General features: G+C 35.6%; 6 protein-coding genes across 9 annotated transcripts; 4 read left to right on the forward strand and 2 right to left on the reverse strand.

The window, feature by feature from the left end:
* The first annotated feature begins 2,662 nt into the window (after positions 1-2,662).
* Positions 2,663-4,854, forward strand: LOC123220907 (60S ribosomal protein L35a-1). Its single transcript, XM_044643509.1, has 5 exons — positions 2,663-2,823; positions 2,917-2,952; positions 3,036-3,264; positions 3,360-3,402; positions 4,634-4,854. The coding sequence occupies exons 1-4, from the start codon at positions 2,792-2,794 to the stop codon at positions 3,399-3,401; spliced, it is 339 nt and encodes a 112-aa protein (XP_044499444.1). The 5' UTR covers positions 2,663-2,791; the 3' UTR covers position 3,402; positions 4,634-4,854.
* An 823-nt stretch (positions 4,855-5,677) lies between these two features.
* LOC123220884 (neutral ceramidase 2) lies at positions 5,678-12,210 on the forward strand. 4 transcript variants are annotated; one of them, XM_044643494.1, is made up of 10 exons: positions 5,678-6,108; positions 7,424-7,814; positions 8,103-8,311; positions 8,622-8,951; positions 9,214-9,478; positions 9,555-9,825; positions 9,926-10,051; positions 10,635-10,698; positions 10,967-11,136; positions 11,440-12,210. In XM_044643494.1, exons 2-10 carry the CDS (start codon positions 7,471-7,473, stop codon positions 11,986-11,988), a joined length of 2,328 nt encoding a protein of 775 aa, XP_044499429.1. In that variant the 5' UTR covers positions 5,678-6,108; positions 7,424-7,470; the 3' UTR covers positions 11,989-12,210. The 4 variants fall into 4 exon arrangements, with proteins under 4 accessions (XP_044499429.1, XP_044499421.1, XP_044499411.1 ...); XM_044643486.1 differs by having other exon boundaries at positions 7,445-7,814; XM_044643476.1 differs by lacking the exon at positions 5,678-6,108 and adding an exon at positions 6,438-6,578 and having other exon boundaries at positions 7,445-7,814.
* Positions 12,211-13,084: 874 nt separating this feature from the next.
* On the forward strand, positions 13,085-16,606 carry LOC123228413 (mitochondrial uncoupling protein 1-like). The gene is given in 10 exon segments (XM_044653823.1): positions 13,085-13,352; positions 13,788-14,006; positions 14,106-14,184; positions 14,381-14,514; positions 14,601-14,699; positions 14,796-14,900; positions 15,166-15,240; positions 15,502-15,517; positions 15,520-15,587; positions 16,218-16,606. Coding segments are annotated over 10 exon segments (915 nt in total). The 5' UTR covers positions 13,085-13,268; the 3' UTR covers positions 16,254-16,606.
* A 476-nt stretch (positions 16,607-17,082) lies between these two features.
* LOC123228406 (E3 ubiquitin-protein ligase HAKAI homolog) lies at positions 17,083-20,377 on the forward strand. Its single transcript, XM_044653812.1, has 4 exons — positions 17,083-17,233; positions 17,588-17,882; positions 18,370-18,443; positions 19,137-20,377. Exons 2-4 carry the CDS (start codon positions 17,634-17,636, stop codon positions 20,281-20,283), a joined length of 1,470 nt encoding a protein of 489 aa, XP_044509747.1. The 5' UTR covers positions 17,083-17,233; positions 17,588-17,633; the 3' UTR covers positions 20,284-20,377.
* An 807-nt stretch (positions 20,378-21,184) lies between these two features.
* LOC123192612 (reticulon-like protein B12) lies at positions 21,185-24,087 on the reverse strand. The gene is made up of 4 exons (XM_044605228.1): positions 23,331-24,087; positions 22,972-23,152; positions 21,776-21,987; positions 21,185-21,652 (listed from the first exon to the last, which is right to left on the reverse strand). The coding sequence occupies exons 1-4, from the start codon at positions 23,395-23,397 to the stop codon at positions 21,483-21,485; spliced, it is 630 nt and encodes a 209-aa protein (XP_044461163.1). The 5' UTR covers positions 23,398-24,087; the 3' UTR covers positions 21,185-21,482.
* Positions 24,088-24,711: 624 nt separating this feature from the next.
* LOC123192603 (ataxin-3 homolog) lies at positions 24,712-27,262 on the reverse strand. Its single transcript, XM_044605217.1, has 2 exons — positions 26,902-27,262; positions 24,712-25,486 (listed from the first exon to the last, which is right to left on the reverse strand). Exons 1-2 carry the CDS (start codon positions 27,148-27,150, stop codon positions 24,896-24,898), a joined length of 840 nt encoding a protein of 279 aa, XP_044461152.1. The 5' UTR covers positions 27,151-27,262; the 3' UTR covers positions 24,712-24,895.
* Between the last annotated feature and the right edge of the window lie 325 nt (positions 27,263-27,587).

Below are 27,587 nucleotides of genomic sequence, written 5' to 3' on the forward strand. Positions count from 1 at the left end.
TATAGTTATTATATTCGGTGCAAGAAAATAAAGATATAACATGATTTTTAATGTTATTTGATGGATGAATAAAAAACATATGTACCCAATTATATTATTGATTGTTCGAAAAACATAATAGTTGAAGTACAACACGAATACATGAATACTTGTTCGATTACATGAGCTTACGTACAACTTTAAATCTATAGAATGAGAGATTAGAGTTACATTTATAACATAATATGTGAAGTGTAATATTTTGTGTTATCATCAGTAGGTGAACGTGTGCTTGTTATATGATTGGAGAGTGATTCTGCTTAATTATAAATGTTGAAATTATAAGAAATGACTCGATGATAATAGGAAAATTGTTACTAGATGTTGATAAGATTACGAAAATCATAATAACTATTCAACTTTTGTTTTTTCTATTATTTCTGGATAAGAATATCTCTTATTCGTTCCTTAAATCAACCCTCATGCTAACAATGTAACTATTTGTTGGTTGAACAATTTTGATTACAGGTAAACTCGAATCGAGTTAGTTTGGCTTAAATTAATATTTAACTTGATTTTAGCTAAATTTGGGTTATAGTTTCAATATGATACCTTAACTTAAAATTAGATAAAATCTTTCTCTAAAAACATTGTTCATTCTATCTTTGACATAATTTATATTGCGATAATACTATTTATTCTATCGATAACATTTTAATGATATATTTTATTAATTTGAATCTAATTTGAATTTGATTAATTTAATCTTATTATAATAGTTTTGAATTGAATTTAACTAACAATGTTTGGGGTTGGCTCGGCATAAATTTCGACGTAATGATAATAATAAATTCATAAATGTGATTTGTAATGGGTATCGCTAATGATACAAATATTAGATCATATGCATGTAATACTAGTGTCACGCCTCTGTATTGGGAAGAAATATAAAACAAAGTTCAAAGCCATATGTCAGAAGATGAGAGAATGTTGAATCGTGAGTAGCACTAATAATGCAAACAGCAGAAACTGAGGCATCTTAAGTTGTTGAAGTCTCACCCGGCCCACAAATGTCATAGCTTAGTGGAGGAGGACCTAGACTACTTGCGAAGAAAGGGAGGACCTCAAAATTTAATAACCCCAACCTCATCATAATAGGTGACCCATATTGGAAATATAATATTATGGTGGGTTTAAAATTCAAAATATGGATTAATTGATTTAATCGAGATTTGATGAGATTAGAGTGTAATAAAAACAAGTTTAATTTAAATTAGTTTAAATATAAAAAAAATTGTATTATCAAACTTAAGTTTCAATTTCAGTTATATGGTATTTGACTTGTCAAATATAATTATATATTAATAATATTGGTGTATAGGTATGATGAGAAAAGTTCGAGAGGGAACCTAGACTTTGTGGAAGCGTGATCCTTGTTTGAAAAGATTGCGTGAGACCACAAAACCATTTGCCAGGTCCACACGTTTTGGTTTATTTGAAGGAGACCAAGCACAACTGAGTCTCCACTACTCTCCACTCACATGTCAACGCTATTACGAGTTAGGTAGGCTGAAGTTAGGAAAGTTCTTGTACAGAATCTGAACCGTAACCATGAATTCTACAAATTAACAAGCATCGCACCGTCATTCGAAGTCTGATGACTCATAATACAGCTTTGAGGAGATTGGGATTTGGGATATAGAAGAAAGTGTTTGATGGGCTGGATTATTTATCTATAATTTCTGGATTATTTATAGGATAGGATAGTGCAGCGAATTGGAGGTTGGGTTGGGTTGGGTTATTAGCACTAGGGTGTGCTATCAATAAGATATTTTTGGATAGGTCCATGACTGATAAAGACATTTCGCTAAGGCGCGAAATCTTTAATGTAATTTTAAAGAATTCAGATTCTATTATGTGCTTCGACAAATAGATTTGAGTATACATTAGTGCACATATTGGTGACTTGATGGATTGTTGAACCACTTTGCGTAAGGTTTATTGGTTTGATGGTCGACCTCGTCCTAGATAACTAAAAAAATCCATATGAATAAGGTCTGATTTATGATTAATTTAAGATTAATGTGTTGATGTTTGAACTTAACTGAAAAAATAATTTGACTTTGATTTCAATATGAATTAACTCGAATTCGAATATTAAAATAAACTTATTTATTAAAATTTGAATTTGAATTTGATTTATGCAAATCGAATTTAACCTTGATTACAATAATTTTGATTTAGTTGTAAAAATATATTCAAGTCAAACTTAATAAGAATCATATTGAGCTTGAGTCAAATCCATAACCATTATTACGTTGCAAAAGTCATTAAAACTCCTTTAGAGAATTAGAAAAAGAGCCGCTAAAAAATGGAGAAGAAAAATAGAAAAAATAATAAAAAAAAAGTTTAATTTATCAGCAATCAAGCTTGGGTTTTATTCATTTAAACCAAACACCCTGCCAAGCCCGAGCCAACTTGTGTCCACCCTTAACGTGTGGTTGTCATGTCTATCCACTTCATATGGGCTCCTCTTCTTGGGTAATTGGTACCGTGGACTCAGGAGTCTTTCTTTTACGACACATGGGCTACGATGCGTTGGTTGAGTGAGTCTGAGAAAATAAAGATTTAATGCTATTTTAGTAAGAAGAAGAGAAGTTTATATATTTAATAACAATTGGCGCATATGACATGACATATAATTCCACACACTAGATCCCTGCCTTTTTAAAACATAGACCTACGTCTTGCTCGGATCGCTCTCAGTCTTTTACTAGGGTTTTCGTCGGGCGGCGGCTCTTAACCTGGAAAAATGGTCAAGGGCAGGCAAGGCGAGCGCGTCAGGTCGAACTTCGATCTCTCTCACTCTCTTTATGTTTCCCAATCCCTGATTATTTTGTTCAAAATAACTTAATCTTACTCTTTTTTCGTTCTCAGACTCTATGTTCGTGGAACAGTTCTTGGGTACAAAAGGTAAGGAAAAATAGAGCTGGTGTTTGCTTCCACTTTAAGTTGGACAAGATTTTGGATTGGTTTGTAATCTATTTGGAGTTTAGGTCGAAGTCGAACCAGTACCCAAACACCTCGCTGGTTCAGATCGAGGGAGTGAACACGAAGGAAGAGGTAGCATGGTATTGCGGCAAGCGGATGGCTTATATTTACAAGGCAAAGACTAAGAAGAATGGTTCCCACTATCGCTGCATTTGGGGAAAAGTTGCTAGACCTCACGGTAATAGCGGCGTTGTTCGTGCTAAGTTCAAATCCAATCTCCCTCCAAAATCCATGGTAACCTATAATCGATTAATTTTTTGTTCTTCTTTTTGTTGGCTTTGATTTTAAATTGGGTTTTAATCATGGATTTGGTTCTAATTATTAAACAGGGGGACAGAGTTAGGGTATTCATGTACCCCAGCAACATATGAGGTATGCTGTCAATTATTTTCAATTTGCCAATGAATTTTGGTCTCAATTTGGGAAATTTGTGACAAATGGTTGTTCTTCAATGTGTGACTGGTTGGCATTGATAAGTTGTTTAGGAATGTTTGCTTCTGGCTCTCTAGGCTAAGTGAATTTAACTTCCTCACCTGCGGTGACACTGTCTTGAAACATTTGAAGTCGTGTTTGTGATTCTGCTGTAGTCATAACTCAAAAGCTTTAGTGGCCTTTTACCTATTCTCGATCTGCATTTTTTGTATAATTATATAAGAGAACACAGTGACCCTACTATTGTTTACTAGGGGTGTAAATCGAACTGTGAGTGAGCTATTCACAGTTGGCTTTTGTTGAGGGAAGCTCGAGTTCTGTGTTGGTTGCCTTGACTTGAGTAAAATACCAATATACTTTTGAAAGATCAAATCTTTTACTTGCACCCTTGAAATCTTACTTTCTAACTTTGAATATGGGTAGTTGACATATATATAAGTTATATGGTTTAATTTAATTTGTGGAAAGTTGAGTTGCTTACATGTAATTTTTTGTGCTGAGCTTGAGTTGTGAAATTACCAGCTTGATGAGTTCGAGCTTTAGCTCAGCCTTAATGTTATTGAGCCGAGGTGATTACATCCTTATTGTTTACGTCATAATTAAATAATAAGTAATGAAATAGATTCTATAATTTCTGAATTCAAGGACTGAACCATTTTTAGTTTACTATTTAGTAAGGAAAAACATGGTTGTGTTTGAAGCCATATGATATCCTAGTCATTTGTTGATCTTGAAGCATTTGTAGTTTCCATTTAATAAGAAAAACACGGTTAGGTTTGAACCAATATGATTTCCCAGTCATTTGTTGATCTTGAAGCATTTGTAGTTTCTATTTAATGAGAAAAATTTGGTTGGGTTTGAAATTCATTTATTGATCTTGAAGCATTTCTTTTTAATAAGGAAAATATGGTTGGGTTTGAAACCGTTTGCTTTCCTAGTCATTTATTGATATTGAAGCATTTGTAGTTTCTATTTAATAAGAAAGAAACATTTTTGGGTCTGAAAGCATTTGTTTTGCTTGTTATTTATTGATCTTTGTGCATATATTGTATGATTTTTTAAATTTTATTTATGCAAGACTGATTGTGTGGATAGCAGTGTATAATTTTCTGCAGAAGTTGAAATTTGTGATATATTCTTTTAATTTACCTTTGTGCTTTTTGTTGAGCAGTGACAGTGTCTGCAGTAGATGCTAGAATGGCACTGTTAAGGTGTATCTGTTGAACTTGGGATTTATTCTCACAAGAGCTAAGTTTCAAGGTTTTGAACTCGGGGGTTATAGCAGCTAGCTGTTTTGGCTTCGCATTTGTTAGTTATTGTGGATTTGGAACAACAATGACAACTCCTATTCTTAGTTTTGTGATATGAAAATTTTGCTATTAAGCTTCTACATATTGGTTTTCTTTAGTGTTATTTTTCCATTGTGACATGACACTCTGGAAATATGGATATATGATCGAGGAATGTTTAAAAAGAGTCATACAATATGCACTAACATTGGATACAAACATGTTTACAAACATTGATGTGTCATGTAATCACATTAACATGTCAGCATTCGATTTCATGTTTGTATCTATTGTCAAGTGTATGAAGTTTTTTGGATTTTAAAAATTTGTAATAAATTTGGACTATAATAGAAGGGTTTTTAGTAAAATTATGTTTTGAACAATGTTTTTAGACTCATTCTGCATTGATCTGGTGAAAGGGTTTGTCAGTGATCTAAGTATGGTGTCAACAGGGTAAAACTGAAAATTTAAAATAAGTTTTACCCATGTGACTATGGCATGTTGTTAGTGTTAAGATCGTATTGGTTTTACTTGAATTGTGTTAAATTATTAATTTGTTTTGATCTTTGATCTGTTGGTCCAATGGATAAAATGGGTTTTAACTGTAATTTGAATTAATTTTTGGGGAGATCGGTTTCCAATTGTAACTAATAACTATGTCATCAATCAACCGTAAATCAGTAACAAGGAAGTAATTTCTCAACTGAGTTCAGTTTTTGTATTAACGTGTTTAGGGAAGGCGGACTTCCAAGTTCCAAGGATTGAATTGGATATATGTTTGGGACAATTAAGTTTCCAAATTTAGACCTTACCGAATCCCACTGGTATAAATTTAATGGTGTCCTGTGATTTGGGATGTGCCGACGGATTTGGGATTTCTTTCTACAATGGACTTGTTCAAAGCCGTGCTGGTTTGCACCAAACCCGTACAAAGTCTTCCCGGTCATAAATGCAAAAACCTGACCGCCCAATCAGTTGAATAAACAAGCATTAAGTCATTCAAGCGGTTGTTGGAATGCCCTACCACACTGCACTGCGAAGTCAATGCCAGCGAAAAGAAAAAACAGTTCATGCTTCTTGTTGGCACGCGTGGAGCCTTACAAATACAATATAGGTAATGGGAGTGGAGAAAATCACAATATGAGTTGGCAGTAGGTGGCTCAGTTCAGTGCGAAAATAATTGAGTTCAGATCAGAAGTGTCTTCGCCCGAGTCACTTCTTCACCAGCTCAAATGCTCAATTATGAAAGCCATTTCAGAAATGTGAGTGCCTAGTGCAACAACAATTCCTCGAGCTTCGTTGTGCGCACCATATGCCCACTCTCCATTATCACTTCTATCATGTTCATGTGTGAATGGTAAGAAAAAACACACTTAAGATTAGAATAGATTCAAGTTATTCAAATTTGAATAGAATAAATTGAGTTTGAATTAATGATTGAGTTTTTTTTCAACATAAAATGAATAAAGTTTGAAACTATATAAATATCTGAGCTTAGATTCGTATTGTTGAATACATGGTTCAAATTTAAATCCAAGTTAAGATTGAACAAAGGAGTTTAAACTAATAATTGAGTTTATTTTGATTGAATTAATATAAATAGGCTAGTTTAAATGGGCTTGGATCCAATATGCCGTTTATGCTCGAGTTAAATGGTAGTAAATAGTAATTCAACGGTGGGAAGAATATAAAATATAGTAAAAAGTACACTCGGTCAAGGCAATCTCATATTGTATATGCAACGCAGCTTCGTTAATTTTTTTGCCGAGTACGTTGGGTACACTTGGCTATTTTCCATCTTCCTTGCCGACACCACAACCGAAGAAAGTAGGTTCTCTTCTCAGTTTCCTTTGCTTTCACGTGATTCCGTTTTGGCTTCAACATTCAAGCTCCCCGTCATTGTTTTTTCCTTTTTATTCCGACCCCGCTTTCTTATTCTTGACATTTCTGTTCTACTTTATTCAAGCTCCCCGTCATTGTTGCTAATAGTAACAACCCCGCTTTTCTTATTCTTGACATTTCTGTTCTGATTTATACTGTTATTTGTTTTTATTTGTTTAGTGATTGAAATGTTCATTTTTTTAGCAACATAGTTTACTTGAAGCTGTATATTTTTTCCTCCTTTTGTGGGTGTGAAAGTTTATGTACATTGAAGTTATTTAGCAGAAATTTTCTATCTTTGCAATGCAATGGAATCGGAGATGATCTAGGTCTTTATTTATTAATTTACTTTTTACTGGGGTAAGTAGATGAGATATTATTACAATATATGTAGAAAAATTGATGGCGACTGTCGCAGATGAAAAAAATGGAGCATGTATTTGTAAAATTTATCCTGCATGATAATATTTGTATTTTGCAAGTGTTCTTTTTAATAAGACTCACCTAGTGGTATTACTTTTTTATACGAAGCATTCATTTTTTGAAAAAAAAAAAAAAGGTTCTGTTCAATCGGGTCATCTCTTATGGAGTACTATCTAAATGGCAAGAAATTGTAATTTTCAGATTCTCCTATAAGTTTTTTTTAAGAGACCAATGGTGGGATTTATGACCGAGTTGTATTTTAGTGTAATGCTTTTAGTGTTTCACGTCAATAATTTGATCTAGGCTTTTTTTTGCCTTTCCTCAAATGATTCATGTGCTCGTATATATATATTTGGTCATTTCTGAAGGATTGAAATAATTGAATGAAGGACAACTTTCTGTTTGGGGAAAGGCTATGAAGATGTTATCTCATTGCTATGGTCATCTACAGTTGCCAGTTGCAACCATTTGGTTCTCAATTTCTTTGTTATTGTCTGCCCAAAATTATGGAGGGTCTTTATCAGCTTCTGCTTATTTGATTGGCCTTGGAAGCTATGACATAACAGGGCCAGCTGCCGATGTCAATATGATGGGGTATGCAAATTCAGAACAGGTTACATCTGGAATTCACTTCAGATTACGAGCTCGCACGTTTATTGTGGCAGAACCTCAGGGAAACCGTGTAGTATTTGTGAATCTTGATGCCTGCATGGCCTCACAAATTGTTACAATTAAATTACTTGAGCGACTAAAAGCAAGGTAATTTTTAAGTTAATCAGGTACCTGAATTTGATACATGTTTGTAGATTATTGTCCAGAATTTAGACTTATATTATTGGGAACCATTTAATATAGTATTAATATTGGCTAATTTTACTGCTGAAAATGTTCATAGTCTCTAGGGAGAATTATAATTTTAGCTGTTGAATGCATGTTGAATTTCACTCTCCTTGCAAATAATATCTGGAGGGCCTACACTTATTTATCAGTCAGCTTCCATTGCTCTGACTGGTTGAACTATTGATGTTATATCTTTCCTATTTTTAGGTATGGTGACCTTTATACCGAGCAAAATGTTGCAGTCAGTGGTATTCACACTCATGCTGGACCTGGAGGCTATCTTCAGTATGTAGTGTATATTGTGACTTCTCTTGGTTTTGTACGCCAGTCATTTGATGTCATTGTTGATGGTATTGAGAAAAGCATCATTCAAGCTCATGAGAATCTTCGGCCTGGTTCAATTTACGTTAATAAAGGTAAGTTTGATTACTCAAAATCATGATCTCTCTATTTCCTCCATCATAGCGTGATCATATCTGTTTTTTCTGTATCTGCTATCGTGCATGCATATTTTTCTTTATATATAGCACATACTGTGCACGTTTGACATTGCACTTTTCCCATTCTCCCAGCTTTGGGACTGGGATTATAGCTTAACATGTGTCAGCTGGCTGGATTGTTATTTTTATTAGTTATACAACTTGTGCCGCCTATTTTTCTTCATGTATGGTTCTTTTACATTTAGAGACCTCCTTTCACTTTTAACTTTTCTCAATATATTTATAGGAGAAATCTTGGATGCTGGTGTGAACCGTAGTCCAAGTTCTTATCTCAATAACCCTGCCACTGAGCGGAGTAAATATAAGTATGATGTTGATAAAGAAATGACCCTCATAAAGTTTGTAGATAATGAGTGGGGAGGAATAGGCAGCTTTAACTGGTTTGCAACGCATGGAACTTCTATGAGTCGTACAAATTCATTGATTAGTGGTGACAACAAAGGAGCTGCTGCAAGATTTATGGAGGATTGGTTTGAACAGAGCGTTTCCAATAGATCCGGAACTGAGAGAATCCCTCGCAGAGTTTTAAGAATTATTCCTGATCCTCAAGAAAACCGTAAGTAAATTCCTTTTGTTCAAAAGGCATGCATAGAGTGATGAAGAGTTGGCTTAGTGAAACTGATTCAAATTTGAATTCAACGCACCCTATGATGCACTTGCTTAACCTTCTGGGAGGCCAACATAAAACCAAACCATCAGATATTTTAAACAGAATATAAGTTACCAATACAATGGGATAAATTTTATATAGGCCTTAAAATATTTTATGATATTGAACCAAATTTCATTTGCAAGAAGTCATTGAGTTATTGAAACAGGCACTGAGTTGATGAAACTTGCTGCGGCTTTTAAGCCTTCGCATGGACAACCTGCAACAAGATATATGAGTGTTTCAAGGCGGGTCAGGACTTCTTTAGTCCAGGCTGAAAAACCTCATTTTGTTTCTGCATTCTGCCAATCAAATTGTGGAGATGTAAGCCCAAATACTCTTGGTGCATTTTGCACAGACAGTGGACTGCCTTGCGACTTTAATCACAGCACCTGCAATGGGAAAAATGAGTTGTGTTATGGTCGAGGACCAGGGTACTTATAGAATGAGTCTGAATGTTTTTCACTTCTTTATTTTTGTTCAACTATAAAATCTATGGTCATTTTGCAGTTACCCTGACGAATTTGAGAGCACGCGAATTATTGGTGAAAAGCAATTCAGAAAAGCTGTGGAACTGTTTAGTAAAGCAACTGAGCAGTTGAAAGGGACTGTTGGCTACCGACATAGCTATATAGATTTTTCCAAGCTTGAGGTATCACTTCCCAAAGTGGGTGGGGGTACAGAGGTAGTGAAAACATGCCCGGCAGCCTTGGGCTTTGCTTTTGCAGCGGGAACAACCGATGGTCCGGGAGCTTTTGATTTCAAGCAAGGAGATGACCAAGTGAGAAGCTTCTGGTGATTTTTTTTTCCATTTATAAAAAAAATTCTTGGATGGTGAATCTCAAATATCTGGGTAATTATAATTTGGATGTTTCTTTTAGGGGAATCCCTTTTGGAAGTTGGTAAGGAATGCGCTAAAAACTCCAGATCAGGAACAGGTCAATTGTCAGCATCCAAAGCCTATTTTGCTCGACACCGGTGAAATGAAGGTTCCGTATGATTGGGCAGTGAGTATCCAATTTAGGTGGCGCTTAATATATTTGACTAAGATACTCCATAATTTTCAGATGAGTCTGTACATGTTTGGACACTCCACCTGGGGTTAGCTCCCATTGAGTTTAGAGCCTCAGTGTATTAGATAATCACAAACAAGGTACCATGCATCATAATATATGTTTGAACTGATGAAAATGCTAGAATTTGAGTCCATGGCACTGTGTGGAAGCACATAATAGGTCACACTGCAAATTAGACTTATTTAAAAATTTCCTTGTTGCTTTTCCTGTTTTCAACACAATTTTGGACCTTCCAGCAACCTTCTAAGTGGACACATTTTTTGGCATAAAGTACATTCTAAAATGATGCTTGGCCTCTTTAAATATTGAAAAGATTATTCTCTAGCATTAGTGGATTGCACATGGAGTGCTGGTCATTGGTGTTTCAGTTGTATGCTCTTAGAAGATTGCTTAAACAATTTTGATCCATTATTAAATTTTGGCTCAGATGATTTACAAGGTAAATGAGGTTTGGAAATCTATATATAGGGGTTGATTATTGTACTCACAATTTTATCTTCATTTATTTATGCAGCCTTCGATACTCCCAGTCCAAATTTTGCAAATAGGGCAACTGGTTATTCTCTGCGTTCCCGGAGGTAACTGTAACCTTAATGTTTTATTTGAGTTTTTGCTCCAATATTCATCAGAACATTCACATTGTGAGGTAAACAGTATTCAGTCCCAGAAACAAAATGCTTCATAGCCCTAGATTGCTTTGCTCGTAGTTGCTTTACTCCATAGCTTTTATTTTACCAAATCCTGTGAAGAGTGTTTAACTTCTTTTATGGCAAGAATCATCTCAATAGTTTACGCATTCCCTTCTCTACTGTGGTTTTCTTGTTTCCAATATATTTTTTCTTGCAGAATTCACTACCATGGCTGGCAGACGTCTTCGTGATGCTGTTAAGTCCGTGCTCATCTCTGGAGGTAGAGAGAAATTCAACAGCAATGTCCATATTGTCATTGCAGGGCTGACAAATACATATTCACAGTATGTGACCACCTTTGAAGAGTACCAGGTGCAGAGATACGAGGTCTGTACACTGGTTCAACATTCCCTATTTGTTCATGATAAAATTCTTGCATAACACTTTCATATTTTTATTTTAGTAAAAAAAATATGGTTCGTTCGTAGAGTTTAGGTATCTGGTAAAAGTATTTGACAACTCTGAAATTGGCAAAAGGTAAGATGACCAAAATTCATGCCATTTTCCCGAAGACTTGGTCATTTTACTTGGTACTTCAGAGAAAAATATGCAAATTTTGTCTAGTGGATATGCTCAGAATTCAGATCGTAGTAGTTTTTGTCCGATTCATTTGTGATGGATCCTTTTCAGGGAGCTTCCACCTTATTTGGTCCACACACACTCAGTGCCTACATTCAGGAGTTCCAGAAACTAGCAGCAGCTTTTGTAAGTGATCAAGCTGTTGAGCCAGGCCCGCAGCCTCCAGATCTCCTTGATAAGCAAATTAGCTTATTAACACCAGTAGTCATGGATGCAACCCCTGCTGGTGCAAATTTTGGGGATGTTAAAACTGACGTACCTCTGAATTCAACCTTCAAGAGAGGTGACATGGTGACAGTCACTATCTGGTCTGCTTGCCCAAGGAACGACCTCATGACCGAGGGAACTTTTGCACTTGTAGAAATTCTTCAGAACGAGAAAACATGGGTTCCAGCTTATGACGACGATGACTTCTGCTTACGATTTAAGTGGTCAAGACCCACAAAGCTCAGTTCCCAGAGTTTTGCAACAATAGAATGGAGGATTCCAGAATCAGCGGTTTCAGGTGTGTATAGAGTAACACATTTTGGTGCTTCAAAGTCTCTCCTTGGTTCGATCCACTATTTCACAGGTTCCTCCAGCGCCTTTGTTGTTGGCTAGGAGCAGGAAGTAGCCACTATATTTAACAGAGTATTTAGCACTTTCATATCTGTTCTTAATCACATAGTTCTCCCAAGGAAGGTGGACGAAAAAAAAGTAATGGCAGTAAAATATATTTATCTTAGCAGCAGTGAAACCTTATATATTTATTGTTGATCAGAAATTGCAACAGGGTTTTCTTTATTATTGAAATGTTAGGTAAATTTCTGCTTTTGAATTGAAGCCTCTGTTATTTATTCATCACTCTAAGTGAGTAGACAAATAGGAATAGATTCGAACTGAGCCAAAATAAGAGCCGGTCCGATCTCGCCCCTAAATGGAATGGTGATTCAAATTCACTACTCTACATGTCTATGGGAATCGGTGGCAAGATGGAGCGGCAGTCGACAGGCATCTCTATCTCTGTCCCCTCTTACGGAACCCACGGTAAGTGGTCCATTCGGACTTTCCGATTCTATTATGCCTTTACAAAATCACAACAATTGCCCTGTTTTTTTTATGCCAAAATATCAAAAAATAAAAACACAGAATCCCAAATTGGCTGCCTTATTTTGCTGCCAATGCAGTTTTCAAATGAACAACAGTTAAGTCATTGGAAACTTTGAAACATCCAACTAATATCTGACTCAGACTCTTATCTATTTGAAGGGTTGTATTTGATCCTAACGGTTCCTTAAGTCTTTAGATTAAGCTTACAGTTAAATTATTTTGAAATCAAGTTCAATCTTGATTCATCAATTTTAATCTGGTCATATTTTATTGAATTTACACCGATTTCAAATTAGACTTTATTTGAACTTAGTTTGGATCGAATCAGCCTAGATTCATTACCCTTCATAATTTATAATAACTGAATTACAAAGCGAGCCATTTTCCACTTAACGTTGCTGACTGCAGTTGCCATCTTCAGCATTAACAAAGTTAATTTCTGGCTGAAAAAGCAGACCAACTTATACCATATGAGTCAGTAACGTGTGAGACTGAGCTGTATAATTGAAATATTAGCTTATATAAATAAGAGAATTAATGGCGATGAGCAGGGAAGAGAAAAACAGAACTTGACACTTAAACAGAGAGCCATGAAAAGGACCCAGTTTGAGGAACCATCTTCTTCGCGTTGGTTGTTTTTACCAAGATTCTTATACCCACAAAAAACGCAGCTTCGTATCCATCACTTCTATCTCTCCATATTTGTGTCTTAGTCTCTTTTTAAACCACCACTCTTCTCTCCATTTCACTCTCCAACTGTACTCTGCACTCTTTGTTCCTCCGCCTTCAGCATGGTGGTCGATTCCAACGGTAAATCGGACATTTCTTTCGCCGGTACTTTCGCCAGTAGCGCTTTTGCCGCTTGTTTCGGTGAGGTGTGTGAACTCGAAGTCTCGTTCATTATTTTGTGTATGCTTTAAAAGTGGTCGCAAATGGTCAAAGTTTGGAATTTTAATCTTATGTTGTTCATGGTTGTTTTAGTTTTCGTATTGAATGCTTCAAAGATGGTTTTGAACGTAATGGCTTTTGTTTGTTATGTAAAATATTGGAATACATATATTTTCTGTAACAATCAACTTGTAATCTTGATTTTTAACGTTGAAGTTTCTCATATTTGGCGAATTATATTGACATGAATATATTTTATGGAGATGGTGATCAATATGGGCCCGGAGAAACTCTGTGCTGGGCTGTTTAGCTAATTTGTTTTTCAAATTCCATGACAAATTATCATCTTATTTTTTGTATTCGTGTATGTTTAGGCTTTGAGGCACTTTTAATTTATCCAATTTTTATGTGATTATATGTAGGTTTGCACCCTTCCTTTGGACGTTGCTAAAGTTAGACTTCAGCTGCAAAAGAAAGGTGTAGCTGGAGATGGATCGGCTTTACCAAAATACAGGGGTTTGTTGGGAACGGTTGCTACCATTGCTCGGGAAGAAGGTCTAGCGGCACTCTGGAAAGGTGTCGTGCCTGGATTGCATCGTCAATGCATAAATGGAGGGTTGAGGATTGCATTGTATGAGCCTGTAGGTTTTAATTTGTTTATATAGTGTTCATGTATTATCATAGATATCTTGTTCGCTTTCGAATTTCTGATACACGTTTGTGGACTGCTTGCTTGACAGGTTAGGAACTTCTACGTAGGAAGTGACTTTGTTGGAGATGTTCCTTTATCCAAGAAAATACTTGCTGGGCTTACAACTGGTGAGTATAAGGGTGAATGCATATGTAATTATGTTTTGCTTCTTCAAGTTTAGAGGGAAAATCATTTTAATTTTTATGATATACGTTAACTTTAATCGTATAGTTGGATTTCTAATTTCTCACTTGACAGGTGTTTAAATTTACTATTGTATTTTTTCATCTTATGATTTCTTAAGATGTGTCATCTCATCAATAGGTGCTCTAGCAATCACAGTTGCAAGCCCAACTGATCTTGTCAAAGTGAGACTACAAGCTGAAGGAAAATTACCTGCTGGTGTGCCGAGGCGCTATTCAGGAGCGCTGAATGCTTACTCTACAATTGTGAGACAGGTTGTGCATCTAACCCTGGAAAAAATTGAAATAGGAAGAGATTCTTTTAACTTTTCCTGTGCTTTTAACTCAGTTCTGATCCACAGGAAGGACTTGGGGCTCTTTGGACTGGACTTGGACCTAATATTGCACGAAATGCCATCATAAATGCAGCCGAACTGGCCAGTTATGATCAAGTGAAGCAGGTTAGCTCCCAAAAATTGTCATTGTCTTTGAAGTTGTTTCATCGGACTTAGTTCTGACCTTTATTCAAGTTCTAAAATATATATTTTTGAATGCAGACAATTCTGAAAATCCCAGGGTTCACAGACAATGTTGTCACTCATCTCCTTTCTGGTCTTGGAGCTGGGTTCTTTGCTGTCTGTGTCGGTTCTCCGGTTGATGTGGTACTCTATCTAATTTCACATCCGATATCTTTCTGATCAATAATGATGTAGTGCTTCTGATTCTACTCGTGCCATGTAATTAGTTTACGAAAGAGATGATTTATCACATGCATAGTAATTCAGGCGCCAATTGTAAAATTTTACAAATTACTCTTGGATATCTCTATATCTGTTAACTGTTTTGGTAACTTGGCTTCATCTATTAATTGTCCCATCGTCTTCCGACTAATCTATTTGATTTTTTATTTTTATTTTTATTTTACAGGTTAAGTCTAGAATGATGGGGGATTCTGCTTACAAAAACACACTGGATTGTTTCATCAAGACTCTGAAAAAGGATGTATGATTGCTTTGTATCTTTTTACACTCTTTTGCATATGGGGGACAAATTTCTTTTCTACTACGGGTATAAAATTATAATTTAGTAAATACCAGTTGTGTGACAGTATAATTTTTTTTCTTCGATAGCTGATAATGCTTCGCACCGGAGGCATTTGATGAATCAGATTCTTGATTTGAATCTGTCATCACTTGAATGCCTGAGTGAAGGCGACAGCCCAAACAAAAGACTTCAGCTTACAGCATTTGGTTTTTGTTGCAGGGGCCTCTAGCATTTTACAAGGCTTTATCCCAAACTTCGGACGGCTAGGATCTTGGAATGTGATCATGTTTTTAACCTTAGAGCAGGTAATTCCTTAACCTTTGGTATCTTTCAGATTTCTAGTCTGTTGCGACCAAATGTTTTATCGCCTTCATCATCCTAAACAGAAGCAAGAAAGTTGAAATTAAGTTATGCAGTTCATGATAGAACAGAAAATTGTCAACATTCTAGGTTTTATTTTTGGTAAGTTCAACCTTTGAAGTTAAAGCTAATAATAGTGTTATTATGGGAATTAGGGCTACAAATTAGCCAAGCTCAAGCTTGTAGTCTCCCGTTTCGGCAAGCTTGCGGTTTGGTTCAAGTATAATAACAAAAAACTGTAAAAGTTTGAAATTTTACACTTACATTTTCAAAATTTTCATTAAACTTTTATATCTTATTAAAAAATTTTATCTAACCCCCTCATCTTTTAAAAATCAGCTTATAGAAGCCAATGTTGAACTTTGAAAACAGGAAAAAATTGATAAATATATAAATTATAAGGTTTAATTATAATTGTTTAAGCCAAACTCCAGTCAATAGCTTATTTCTCAAGCTTAAGCTGCAAAATCAAGCTTGAACCAGGAAGATCTTGCTGGCATATAATTATTCTTCATTTGTGTGTGTTTGTGTGCGCTCATTGACAGGGTGATTTTCTTTTTCATCTTCCATGACAGGTTAAAAAAGTTGTGAGAAACATAGAATCAACTTGACCGTAAAGGGTGATGATCAATATTTAGTTTATGAAATCCTGTGTAGCGATTGCCATGGAAGCTATACAGCGAATAATGAAGTCCTCAGGAGCCATTTTTCTTCGCATTTTAACTATTAAGACGACGAATCCAGCAACAGACAGACAATTGACTGAAAAGAGAATTTTAGGAATTCAGAAACTATCAATATCTGTGATTTGTGAATTTCATTTTCTGGGAATTCAACATTGTTTCATTTTTGTATGATCTTTATATACTGATATTGCTGATTTCACCTACATAGGTGGGGGTCCTAATTGCTACTTTTTCTTCTTGGTAGTTCCCTTTGAAATCATAGAAGATGTTAAAGCTTCTCCATGAAATAAAATTTTTTGTCTTCTGCCAAGATTTTGGTTCTGATATATCAATAATATTTACAAACTTCATGCCAACGAGTCAAACTTAAATTTTACAGTTGTTGAAACTTAAATTTACCGTCCTATAATAAACATGGGACAAGTCATATTGATAGGTAAAAAGAGTAAGATAAATATGAGTTTAAATATATTTTTTTTTTTTGTACAAAATCAAAAACATTATAATTAGATTGATAGATTGGTTTTTGTCGCACATTGAATAATAAATTATTACAAATGACAAAAATACACAATTTAAATAACAAAAAATCTAATATTATTTGATTATTATATAAACATCTAAATTTATTGTAAACATATTCAATCGTTAATTTACCATGCAATCAGTTTAGTTACGCATGACATTAGATAATTTTAATTCTAATTAAAATTTTTAATTATATCCAATAATATATTTATTTATATATTATAAATCCCAGTGAAGTTCTCATTTACGTCGTCGTTTCTTTTCCACACACACAGGCTTTTTAGTTTCTTCTGCAATTGAATTTGAACTCGGTCCCGAGTCTGGCCATAATTGCAAGAAAATCATATATCTTTCGACTACTGCCACAGCCTCGCCGGGTAAGTTTCATTATTTCCCCCCAAAAAAATCGTATTAAATCCTCGCTGTTCTGCTTTTTTATCTTGATTTTCTCGCTATTTACTCAAATTTATTCATTATTATTTCATGTTATATTTGGGTATCTCGTGTTTCACCGCTTTGAAGTTTGAAGGATTTTATTCTTTTTTATGGATTTGCTGCATATCATTTTATTTGGTGGATTTTGATTAATGTCTTCAAATTTCATAAATAGTGGATTCTCTTTTTGCTTTAATTGAATTAGTTGAATATTCATTATCGAGTTTAGGGACTTCGTAATGATTTTAGGAGAGTAGAAATTGATTGATTTTATTTTTTACATACTAAATCTGGAGATTGGAGCGCATTGAGTAGGTGGGCAAAAGACTTTTAAGGTGAAGAATGCTTCAAATTAGGCTTAAAAAGATCCCATCCTCGGATGGTGGTGGAGCAGTGAAGCCTTTGCCAGTGGAAAATGTGACAGTTGCATGTCCAGACCATCTTGTTCTTGCTAATCTTCCTGTAGCTAAGGGCATTGGTGCAGCAACTGCAGCTTCACTTGTCAAGACTGTAGGTCGGAGGTCCAGGCGCCAGCTTGGTGAACGGGTCCATTTTTGTGTTCATTGTGATTTCCCAATTGCTATCTATGGCGTTTGGTATGTTCTTATAATAACTGCTTATATGTGTTAGTTGCATTTTAAAATTGTGAATTGTTTAGGTTGGTATGATGTTGATTTAATGCGCTTCAGTTAAAAAAAGGAAAGGGAGTAGATGTATGGTGATTTTTTTTACTATAAATTGACAGTGCAACCTTGTTTGCGTTGGTCAGTTGGGTTCTTCTCAAGGGGAATCAGAATTCTTTGTGCTAATTTGTGCTTTCTGTGGGAGGATTTGTGCAAAGTTTTAATCTAGCATTTCTTATGTTGTCATGCTAAATTGCAATGCTTAGGTACAAATACAATGCATATATGCTTGAACAGGGAATACTTCACCTAAAGTTTCAAAAAATCCAAGTTATATTAGATAGCCTGTATCTTGTATGACTGGGTCTGCCTGTTCCGTTGTCATTCATGTCCATAACGTGTACTGTAAACAATTTTTTAGTAGGCTGATAAGAGATTTTCTGTATGCTAACAAGTTTATGTCCTTGCAGAATCCTTGTGAACATGTCTTCTGTCTCGATTGCGCCAGGAGTGATTCAATGTGCTATCTGTAAGGAGTCTACCTGATATTGTGTTAATACATTCTTATTATTTCTGCAATGTCTGTTGATGCTTTTATTTTACTTGCTTGCCCACAATAATTTAAGGAACTCAACAATAGCCAAGTGTTAATTCTATAAAATATGATTCCTTTTTGTTTAAAAGGGGCCTGGTTTAGGGAAATTTTGCTAGGTGTGATGCATGAATTACTGTATAGGGAATTTGGAGCATATGAGATTTCACATGAGCTCAAATTTACAGTTCCACCTTAACTCAAGATGAGATTGAATTCCCATGTGTTAATTGGGAAGTCTTGTCCCACTTGTTGCACATGATTATCTGACCTGCCTGTTGGCTGGGAACTTATGCAGCTAAGTTCTTTAGGCAGCAATCAAGGATAAATAGTACACACTGGGTTTAAAATTGGTTGGTGAAGCCTAAAAAAAAGCTTTTCTTTAAGCAAGAATAAGACTTACCAATAAGTTTTATCTTGGTTCCTTCATATTTCCTTGTAGTATCTCATAACAAGCTTGCACCTTATTAAAGTTGTCATCAGTTGTTAAAGACTTAAAACTCCAAGGTTGAAATGGGTATTTGAAAATATCTGTACTGTTTTGCACTGTTTCCACCACAAATCCGCATTCAAACTGATTAAATAGTTGATGAATGTACTAAGTAGTTTCTCGTGTTTTGTTGAATGCAGATGTGATGAACGTATACAAAAGATTCAGACAATCAAGATGATGGAGGGCATCTTCATCTGTGCAGCCCCTCACTGCCTAAAGTCTTTCCTGAAGAAGACTGATTTTGAGTCTCATATTCATGAAACCCATGGCGACCTTCTACAGCCCAATGCAGAGAAAGAAGATGGTAATGAATCCGAGAGTCTGAGTTCCAAACAACCCACAGTTTCAGATTCCTCTGTCCGAGCTCCAACGAGGCAAGTCATTTCTTCTGGTTCCAATTCCCAGCCTACTGATCGTGAAGACAAAGCCCGACAGCTGCAGTCTAGAGAGCAACCACCACCAAGGGCTGTCATGCCACCAAAGCCACCAGTTTTTGGGCAAGTTCATAATTACCAATTAGAGGCCCAACCTGACACTAACCTTCCCCCAGGCTTTGAGAGGCCTGGCCCCCATATTCTCTTTAACCAGGGCTTTGACACACAAGGCATCCCACAACAAGAATCTAGCCAACAGCAAGGACTGGCATCAGAATCCCAATTTTCTGAATACCCTCCTGTTCACTCTATGCAACCACCTAATTTTGTTGTGCCTGTGAATTCAAATCCCTTGATGACTCCACCATTTGCCGTTCCTCCTTTCCAAAATGAAGGATCTCAACAGTTTTATGGTGCCTCCTATGGGATGCCTAGACCAGACATAGCACCAGAAATTGGATCGGAACAAACATCATTATTGGGTTTCCCAGCAGGTCCGCCCGGGGGAGTAAACTTTCCAGTAAATTATCCTCAGCTCTGGAACACTGGTCCCACTGGTATGCCTTTCGAAGTTCCCTTGGGGGTTCCAGAGGGTTATGGAAACATGTCGGATTCTCAAAGTAAAGCACCATTTTATCAAGGCTATGCTCAAAATCCAGGTAGTTTACCCATGATTCCTCCACCGCTGACAGCCAATAAGGGGATGGAAGCTGTGCAGGGTGGTATCGGAATGGATGCCTGGAATGTCAAGGGTATATTGGCACCACCACCACCACCAGGGCCACCGCCACAATCTCACTTGCCACAACATAAACAAGGTAAGTACTACTCTGGTGATATGGTTCGTGATGGTCAGGGTTTTGGATGGCCACAGGAGAGTCGAGATAGTTATGCCAATAGCCAAGACTAGAGAAACTGCCTCTATCGATGGGCATTATGGCATGTAATTTTTTGTCCTGAACTAGTTGTCTTATTCAGTTAGCCCACTGGGTCATGTTTCATTCCTTCTCTGAGAGTTCTTATTTCTGTTTCTTGTTTGTTGGTCATTTTGGCTTGCATATCTCAATCCAATCGGGGGCTCGCATTGCAAAAAAATATGAAAATCATGTCCCTGTTTGCCTGGCCGAAATCTCTATACCAAGCTTGTCTTTAAAATCATATATTTTCACGACTAGAATTGTATTATGTTACTCAACGGGATGGTAGGTCCTATCTTTTTTAACACCAAAGTCCAAAATGAAAAAGTTTTAAATTTGCCCCATGAATACATTTTCATTGAATTACATGAATCCTCCTTGCTTGGCTTGCATTAAATAAATCTACGATTGTCAGAACGTCATAGGTGAAAAAAATAGTATTATCAACAAGATCAGAAAATGATTCAAGTTAATTGAACGTTGAATTTAAGTTTGTTCAGCTCAAACCCAATTCTATTTATATAGAGAAGAATTGTATTGTAATAGCAGTTTCTAATTCATTTTATAACTTAACAAGGGATTGCATTAATAAAAAATTAAAAAAAAAAAAGAAGAAAAGATTTCCTGAATTTCTGAACCTTTTCCTTTAAGAACTAGGGGGAAAATGAAGCTTGTTTCTGCATTTATCGAGACTAATGAATACATAAATGAGTATAAAAGTGAAATTGAATTAATATATAGTAACTCATAATCACATAATAATATGTTTATATGTTGATGCTTAAAGAATTATTAATATCCCTCAACAATATGTTAGAAAACAATAACGAAGAGAAAGGATTAACACCAACCAAGGGTGATAAAACCAGAGAAACTTTCATCATCGAGACCACATTTTAATAACAAGTATTTCAAAGCCAAAACTTTCTCATTGTATATTTTTCAGATTCGCTCAAAGTGATTAGGGTAGTGGCTCCTATACTCCTTTTGATCAAAAACTGTCACAGCCTAAAAACTCAGGCATGTAAATAATGATACAAAAAGAAGAAACCATTTTCAAGTAAGTACATTCTCCCACACCCTGCAGCTCAATAAGAAAACAATCCAGTCATCCCCTTCCATTGACACTCCCCAGCTCCTCGCAAAAGAAAACCAACGTCAGAAAGGAAGGTAATCACGAAGCAAGGAGATATTAGCTCAGTTTTTTCTTTTCCAAGATTGATCTTCGGACTTTACTGACAATTTCCACATCAAATTTTGCATACAATTCTTGCAGTTTCCTGTAGCTCATAATCATGCATTTATCTATACAATCTTCATATCTCTCATACAAAGCCGGAACTGTAAGAATGATAATGAGGCCTGAAGAAGAAGAAAGTTAATGAACAGAATTATAAAAAGAACATTAACAAAATTATTAGAAATAAAAGAACTTTCTCAGAAGGCTGGTTAGTTTTCTGTAATAGAATCAGAACTGGAACTTACTGGTATAGCCTAATGTAAGAAAATCTGTTAAGCCACCAATGAAGGAAATCAACCATAAGAATACAGCTACCTTGAAAAACAACTTTGAGTCCTTTCCCAGGGCAATGTCCTGGGAGACACAGAGCAAATCATTTACATGGGTGCGAACAATAGCTGCCACTTCATTAACCTTTTCTTCTGAGAGATACAACTCCGGAAGGGGTGGCACAGGTCTGCTCAAGAGAAAGAAAAATACATTTTGATTGCAGTCTTCTAACATAAGGGAAAAAAAAAACAATGTTTTCATTATAGGGTGATAGATAAGGCATTTTAGGAATTGGAGCACAGCCGAAACTAATTGCAGCTTCCAAAGTGGAGTATACTTTTATGGTGTAAATGTTCATTCTTCCAACTTTCAAGAAGAGGAAGCAACAACTACCCACAAGATCAGAGAAAGAAAATGGCTAATGTCTATGAGAATAGCATGTTCAGATCAGTAATGAATTTGCAAACCGGAAGTCATCAAAGCAAAGCAACAATCTTGTGAAAAAAAAAACAAAGCCTCTAAAAGATAGCTTTGTTCAAACTTTGTTCTATCCTAATGAATTAACAAAAAATACAAAAGTAACTGACTTATAAGGGGATAATTTAGCTGGCCAGTATACACAGATGAACATCCTAACATAAGTATTCTGCATAATTTAACATCTGGCTTTGTTCACTAGGGCTCCAACTCAACAAGCTCCCTTAAACTAAGCTCGAGTTTGACTTGACTTGAGGGGACCAAACTGAAAATCGGTTTTGTTTGTATCAAAACAACGTTGTTTTGATATGTAATGGTTAAAATAATGTCGTTTTAACTGTGTCGAATCAAGTTCGCTCAAGTTTATGAGTTTGAGAGCCGAACACCCCCAAGCACCGAGCTCGCATAGGAGTCACTCATTTCAAGCTCAATCGAGCTGAACTAACAATTGAGCTCAAGCTAACTTGGGAATAATCCAAACCTATGATTACCACTGGCATAAAGAAGCCACTCTATGAGGACTGGCAGAGCAATGCCATTATCCCCATGCAAAAATGGAGGCATTAGAGCGGAGAAAAATAATATATATAGCATCATTCACAACCATTTATATTATGTTCATCATTTCCCTATATTTCAAAGGCACCAAATGACACCAACATGTAGTTAGAAGCACAAGTTAATTGTATATTACCGATTAAGAATGGCCGCAGATTTGGCCCAAAGAAAAAGAATGGCAAAGAGGAGAAGGAGAATACTAGAGACAAGCGACAAGAGAGTATAACCAGATCTCTCAAACACCACCCACGCAGTAAAAGTTACCATCAATATTCCCAAAGATAGATTTTTTTGCCTCCAAAGAATCACATCTGCAACTGTTGAAACAAAGATATTAAACATATATAATAAACTCCATTAAGGCAAGATCATCAAAGACAAGGACAATCTTTTAATAACCTTTTAAGTACATTATAAAGAATATAAAGCTCCTTAATAAACTATATATTAGATCATCAACAACTAAAAAGAAGAACCGATTTGAATTTGACTTACCAAGACCTCCTCCGAGGATTTCATGGACAGTTCTCTGTCTGTTAAACAATCGTTCACATGAACCCATTTAGGAGAAACTGAAATTAATGATCTTTAGAACTCCAAAAACAAGGAGCTTTGGGATGATCTTCAGAAATAAGAAAAGTAGTAGCTCCTGTTACCCACTGCATCTAAAACATTTCCTTTTTTTATTTTATTTTATTTTTTCTGGGTAATGTTTGGCGTGATGAATAGTATAATATAAGGGATGGGTATCGAAAAGGTCTGGTTGGTGAGTCAGATTCCAGCCTAAAAGTGTCATCCCACTCATAGCCCTTTGTTTTTCCTCCCATTTTCAAGACTTTCTCACAGTAAAAGGTGATACATTTACCGCCCACAGAATAGTTTTCAGTTTTCACGGTCGAATTTGAAGACATTCCTTCCTTTCATCTTCCCATTCCATGCGTTGGGATTTTCAAGGAGGGCATTCATGTCATCCAATGAGTGTATCTTTGACTATCTATGATGTCTGGGTACTTTAAAGGAGTTAGTCATTGTCATGGCGTCCCTCTACTTTCTTCAAGCATTTGATGGGCAACGTCCAATGCAAGTACTTTGTATCTTAAAATTGATACCTCCTTCAGTTCAGGATTTGAGCTTTGATCGTGGTTGATTCGAATATTTTTTACTCATATCATTCCAAGTTCCAACTCTAGTTCCCCGCCTCAAACCCAAAAATATTAGAGCCCAAAATTCCAACATAACTGACGATAGTTACTATCTGAGAATTCTTTGCCCCAACAGCTATTTATATTGATGAAAGGCTGGGCGGCGCCACAATCTTGACTCGATTATACACTCCTAATTACTAATATTTATATTCGTAAGTCATAGATTGTGGATCTTTCAAATTCCATCACAACGCAGTCTTTCAACTTCCATGTTAAAAGGGCACCAACTAACCTTCTGCGATTAGCAAGAAATAGGATTATGATTAGCCTTGGCCACAATCTCAGTCAAGTGTTTCACCCAAACGAGTTGAATTTAAACAAAAACAGCTCTAACGTGAAATTGAGTCAGACTAACCCAACTCAACTAAATCATTAGAAAATTGTTTAAATATTTATTTCTTTTAAATAATTTTTTATCTTTTTTTATAATTCTTTTTTTTTCCCTCTAACAACCTTCTTTCTTATCCAATGACATCTCCGATGAACTCATTGCTAATCAAATAAACCAAACTCAATCTCCATCTTACCGTTTTAAATTTAAACTGAGCTTAAATTAATAGTTGTTCAGGCTCAGTTCCACTCTAATTTACTCCTTATTTCACTCCCAATAGCAAAACAAAGAAATATCATATACAAGCAAACCAATACATAATCCAAGCATGTATACCAGATATTGAAATCTAAAATGTCATTTCTCAATATCACTTTGACAATGTTATTTGACTTGGATAAATAGTATAGGACTGTATGATCGTATACACTGCAAAAACACAATGATTCGTTTTACGGAAGTATATCGACATCTAACCCAATATGGATCATCATAATCAAACTGTAATTAAAATTTTCAAAAAATTATTCGTCTTGTCCGGTTTTTTCTTTGCTATCTTGATTTTCAATTTTTGGAGCACTAGTTTCAGCACTAACCATTGGTGGGGAAGAATCTAAGAGGCTGGCTGCTATTGCAGCCTTCAGATCTTCATCTTCAATCACTGAAATTGCATCCCCCCCTCCGATAGAAAGTAATGGACCAGACTGCTCTTCAGTTAGCTTGATTCTCTTGGATCCCTCCCTTGAGTTGCAAGATTTAGTAATCCTCTCAGCATCCTCAGGTAAGAGCCATTGGCCATAACCATTAGAAGTCTCGGAGGATGAAATGGGGCACTCCCTTGGGAAATTTCCCCTCACAAGGAAAATGCTCCAGCCAAAGCCTTTCAGAGAATCCAAATAAGCTGAGAGGTAAAACTTAGAGAGGTGCTCTGGGGCTGCATAAAGACTGTCAAAATTATACCATTCTCTGTTTACTTTCCTGATACAGAACCAATGGTCGTGAAGATGGCAAATAAATGCATTTTCTTGCTCAGGATCGATCTGGGCTGGTTCAGCAACAGGGCAATTAAGGGGAATGACTTGCAGATCCCAAACCTCTAATGCCTTTTGTAAAACCTACAAAATGAATTTTTAACAAAATCAATTGGAAGAATACTATGAACGTTACCAAGCAAGATCACCTGCAAAAGTAGCACATGTGCAAGGTGAATAAACCCAAAAGATGATAATCATTCTAATGTTCAAAATAGCTGGTCTTAAGAAGCACCATGCACACACATAGACTGAGAGACAAACAGAATCAAACAGCATAATCTGGTTTCCTAAACTAATTGCTTCATGAGTGCAAGTGTGTAATGCACATATAATTCCACAAAAGCCTTAACTACATGCAGTACATAGGAACTGGTTACTAACTGATGTTTTACACCTGTATTATTGGATTAAGGAGACAAGTAACATATACTATATAACCCAATGAGCTCCAGTATTGAGAAAAAAAATTTCTAGCCAAATAATTAAATTTGTGTTTGCAAAGGAGGAAAAATCTGCAACATGGAAAATGAAAAGGAAAAGGGGCGAAGAAGAGTAAAAGGTGCACTTAAGATAAATTAGCAACAACTTGAATTTGAAGAAATAAGCAACAACAAAAACCATGTACTAGAAAGGATAGATAGGAAGAAAATTTAGCAAAATATTGTTGTAGCTTCGCCAATTCACTTACCATAGAGAAAAAACAGAAGAAGAAAGTCCTAGTTCTAAACTTGGTTTCATATCATATAATAATGCAGTTCACATTTTCAAAAGAACTATTAATCACTCTAGAATTTCTTAGGTAATAACGCTACAAAAGCTTTATAATTGTTTGAATGAATTTCTGAAAGGGAAGCAAACATTTACATTACCAGCAAGTGGAAGTACAATGATCAATTAGCAACATTGCCAATAAAACAAACTATTCAGCTAACAGACTTCCCATAACCAGACCAGACTAAAAGATAAAGAAGAAAGCATGAATGATTCTCCTTACATACAAAACGATAAATCAATTTATAGTTCACATTCTTCATATATAAAGAAACAAAAAATATATATATATACTGCAACGCATAAAAGATTGTCTACTTTCATGCACTAACAATGGTACAAATAGGATACAAATATTCAATTTTTTAATTAAAGATAAAATAATTCACTTAAGTATTTGTACCATGTAGCATTACTCAAATTCTTAATTTTCCTTCACAGATGGCAAATAATAAGGATTCTAAAGAATATCATAATTCGTTTGTTCTAAGTTTTAGAGACATTTCTAGATTTGTGTGAAGATTGATTGAATCCATAATTGGTGTCAATTTTGGTCTTATTCTCAAATGTGATTGAACTCGGTACTATTACGAAACTGTTATATTTCTTGTTTCTTCATCCGTCCAAAACCTAAGATTGCTGATAATCGGATTATGAAATAAATTCTCAGCATCCTTTTTGTTGAAATCATCGGAATGATGTAGGGTTAATTTACAATAAAGTACCTGAATACTAAAATCGCCGTCGAGAGAAACGTTATGAGACTCCTCAGTGAAAAAATCGCCGGAAGAAACAGGGAGGCCGCCTTCGAGCATCATCTGGCGCTCCTTACCGTCGAGATCCGACGCCAGCGCGGCCAAATCAAATTCGGAGAAAAAGGGACCCTGCAACACCGTGTTGACGCAATGTACGGCGCACAGCTTGGACTCTTGTACCTCGTGGTACAACATACCTCCGTTACTTGCTCCATCCATTCGTGCAATGTAATCAATCAAAATGCAATGTTTTCAGTATGAATGAATTTGTACAACCCTAAAAATGATGACGAAAGGACTGATATATATACACGTACATATACATACATACATACATACATATATAATGTCCATATTATATATGGGTTTACTTCTAGTTAACAAGTCATAGGTGTTACACTTGCCATTTTGCAAAGTATTAATGAATTGGCTCGAACACTCTTTAAAGGGAAACTGGCTATTTCTCACCCAAATTTTTGGCCATTTTCAAACCTACATCCATGAAAGATAAAAAAACCCCAACTCTCACTCATAACCAAACTTTTATTAATTTTTTATGTTAAAAGGAGTGATAAAATAGTTATTTTACTATTTATATTCAAAAGTTATAAAGTTTATTATTTTCTGTCTCCCGAGGTTTTAGAAACTAATATTTC

The sequence above is a fragment of the Mangifera indica genome, chromosome 1 (genome assembly GCF_011075055.1).
Source record: "Mangifera indica cultivar Alphonso chromosome 1, CATAS_Mindica_2.1, whole genome shotgun sequence".
Taxonomy (NCBI): Eukaryota; Viridiplantae; Streptophyta; class Magnoliopsida; order Sapindales; family Anacardiaceae; genus Mangifera; species Mangifera indica.

What these genes read in the sequence shown, in the direction of transcription:
- LOC123220907 (XM_044643509.1), top strand. Translation starts at nt 2,792, where the DNA reads ATGGTCAAGGGCAGGCAAGGCGAGCGCGTCAG. An exon ending in ACAGTTCTTGGGTACAAAAG is followed by an intron (nt 2,953 to 3,035) that starts GTAAGGAAAAAT and finishes TTTGGAGTTTAG; the next exon opens with GTCGAAGTCGAACCAGTACC. An exon ending in ATCTCCCTCCAAAATCCATG is followed by an intron (nt 3,265 to 3,359) that starts GTAACCTATAAT and finishes ATTATTAAACAG; the next exon opens with GGGGACAGAGTTAGGGTATT.
- LOC123220884 (XM_044643476.1), top strand. Translation starts at nt 6,488, where the DNA reads ATGCAACGCAGCTTCGTTAATTTTTTTGCCGAGTACGTTGGGTACACT. An exon ending in CTTGAGCGACTAAAAGCAAG is followed by an intron (nt 7,815 to 8,102) that starts GTAATTTTTAAG and finishes TCCTATTTTTAG; the next exon opens with GTATGGTGACCTTTATACCG. An exon ending in ACCAGGTGCAGAGATACGAG is followed by an intron (nt 11,137 to 11,439) that starts GTCTGTACACTG and finishes GATCCTTTTCAG; the next exon opens with GGAGCTTCCACCTTATTTGG.
- LOC123228406 (XM_044653812.1), top strand. Translation starts at nt 17,634, where the DNA reads ATGCTTCAAATTAGGCTTAAAAAGATCCCATCCTCGGATGGTGGTGGA. An exon ending in TCCCAATTGCTATCTATGGC is followed by an intron (nt 17,883 to 18,369) that starts GTTTGGTATGTT and finishes TATGCTAACAAG; the next exon opens with TTTATGTCCTTGCAGAATCC. An exon ending in AGTGATTCAATGTGCTATCT is followed by an intron (nt 18,444 to 19,136) that starts GTAAGGAGTCTA and finishes TGTTGAATGCAG; the next exon opens with ATGTGATGAACGTATACAAA.
- LOC123192612 (XM_044605228.1), bottom strand. Translation starts at nt 23,397, where the DNA reads ATGGGTTCATGTGAACGATTGTTTAACAGACAGAGAACTGTCCATGAA. An exon ending in TCTGCGGCCATTCTTAATCG is followed by an intron (nt 21,988 to 22,971) that starts GTAATATACAAT and finishes TCTCTTGAGCAG; the next exon opens with ACCTGTGCCACCCCTTCCGG. An exon ending in TCTTACATTAGGCTATACCA is followed by an intron (nt 21,653 to 21,775) that starts GTAAGTTCCAGT and finishes CTTCTTCTTCAG; the next exon opens with GCCTCATTATCATTCTTACA.
- LOC123192603 (XM_044605217.1), bottom strand. Translation starts at nt 27,150, where the DNA reads ATGGATGGAGCAAGTAACGGAGGTATGTTGTACCACGAGGTACAAGAG. An exon ending in ACGGCGATTTTAGTATTCAG is followed by an intron (nt 25,487 to 26,901) that starts GTACTTTATTGT and finishes TTCATTTTGTAG; the next exon opens with GTTTTACAAAAGGCATTAGA.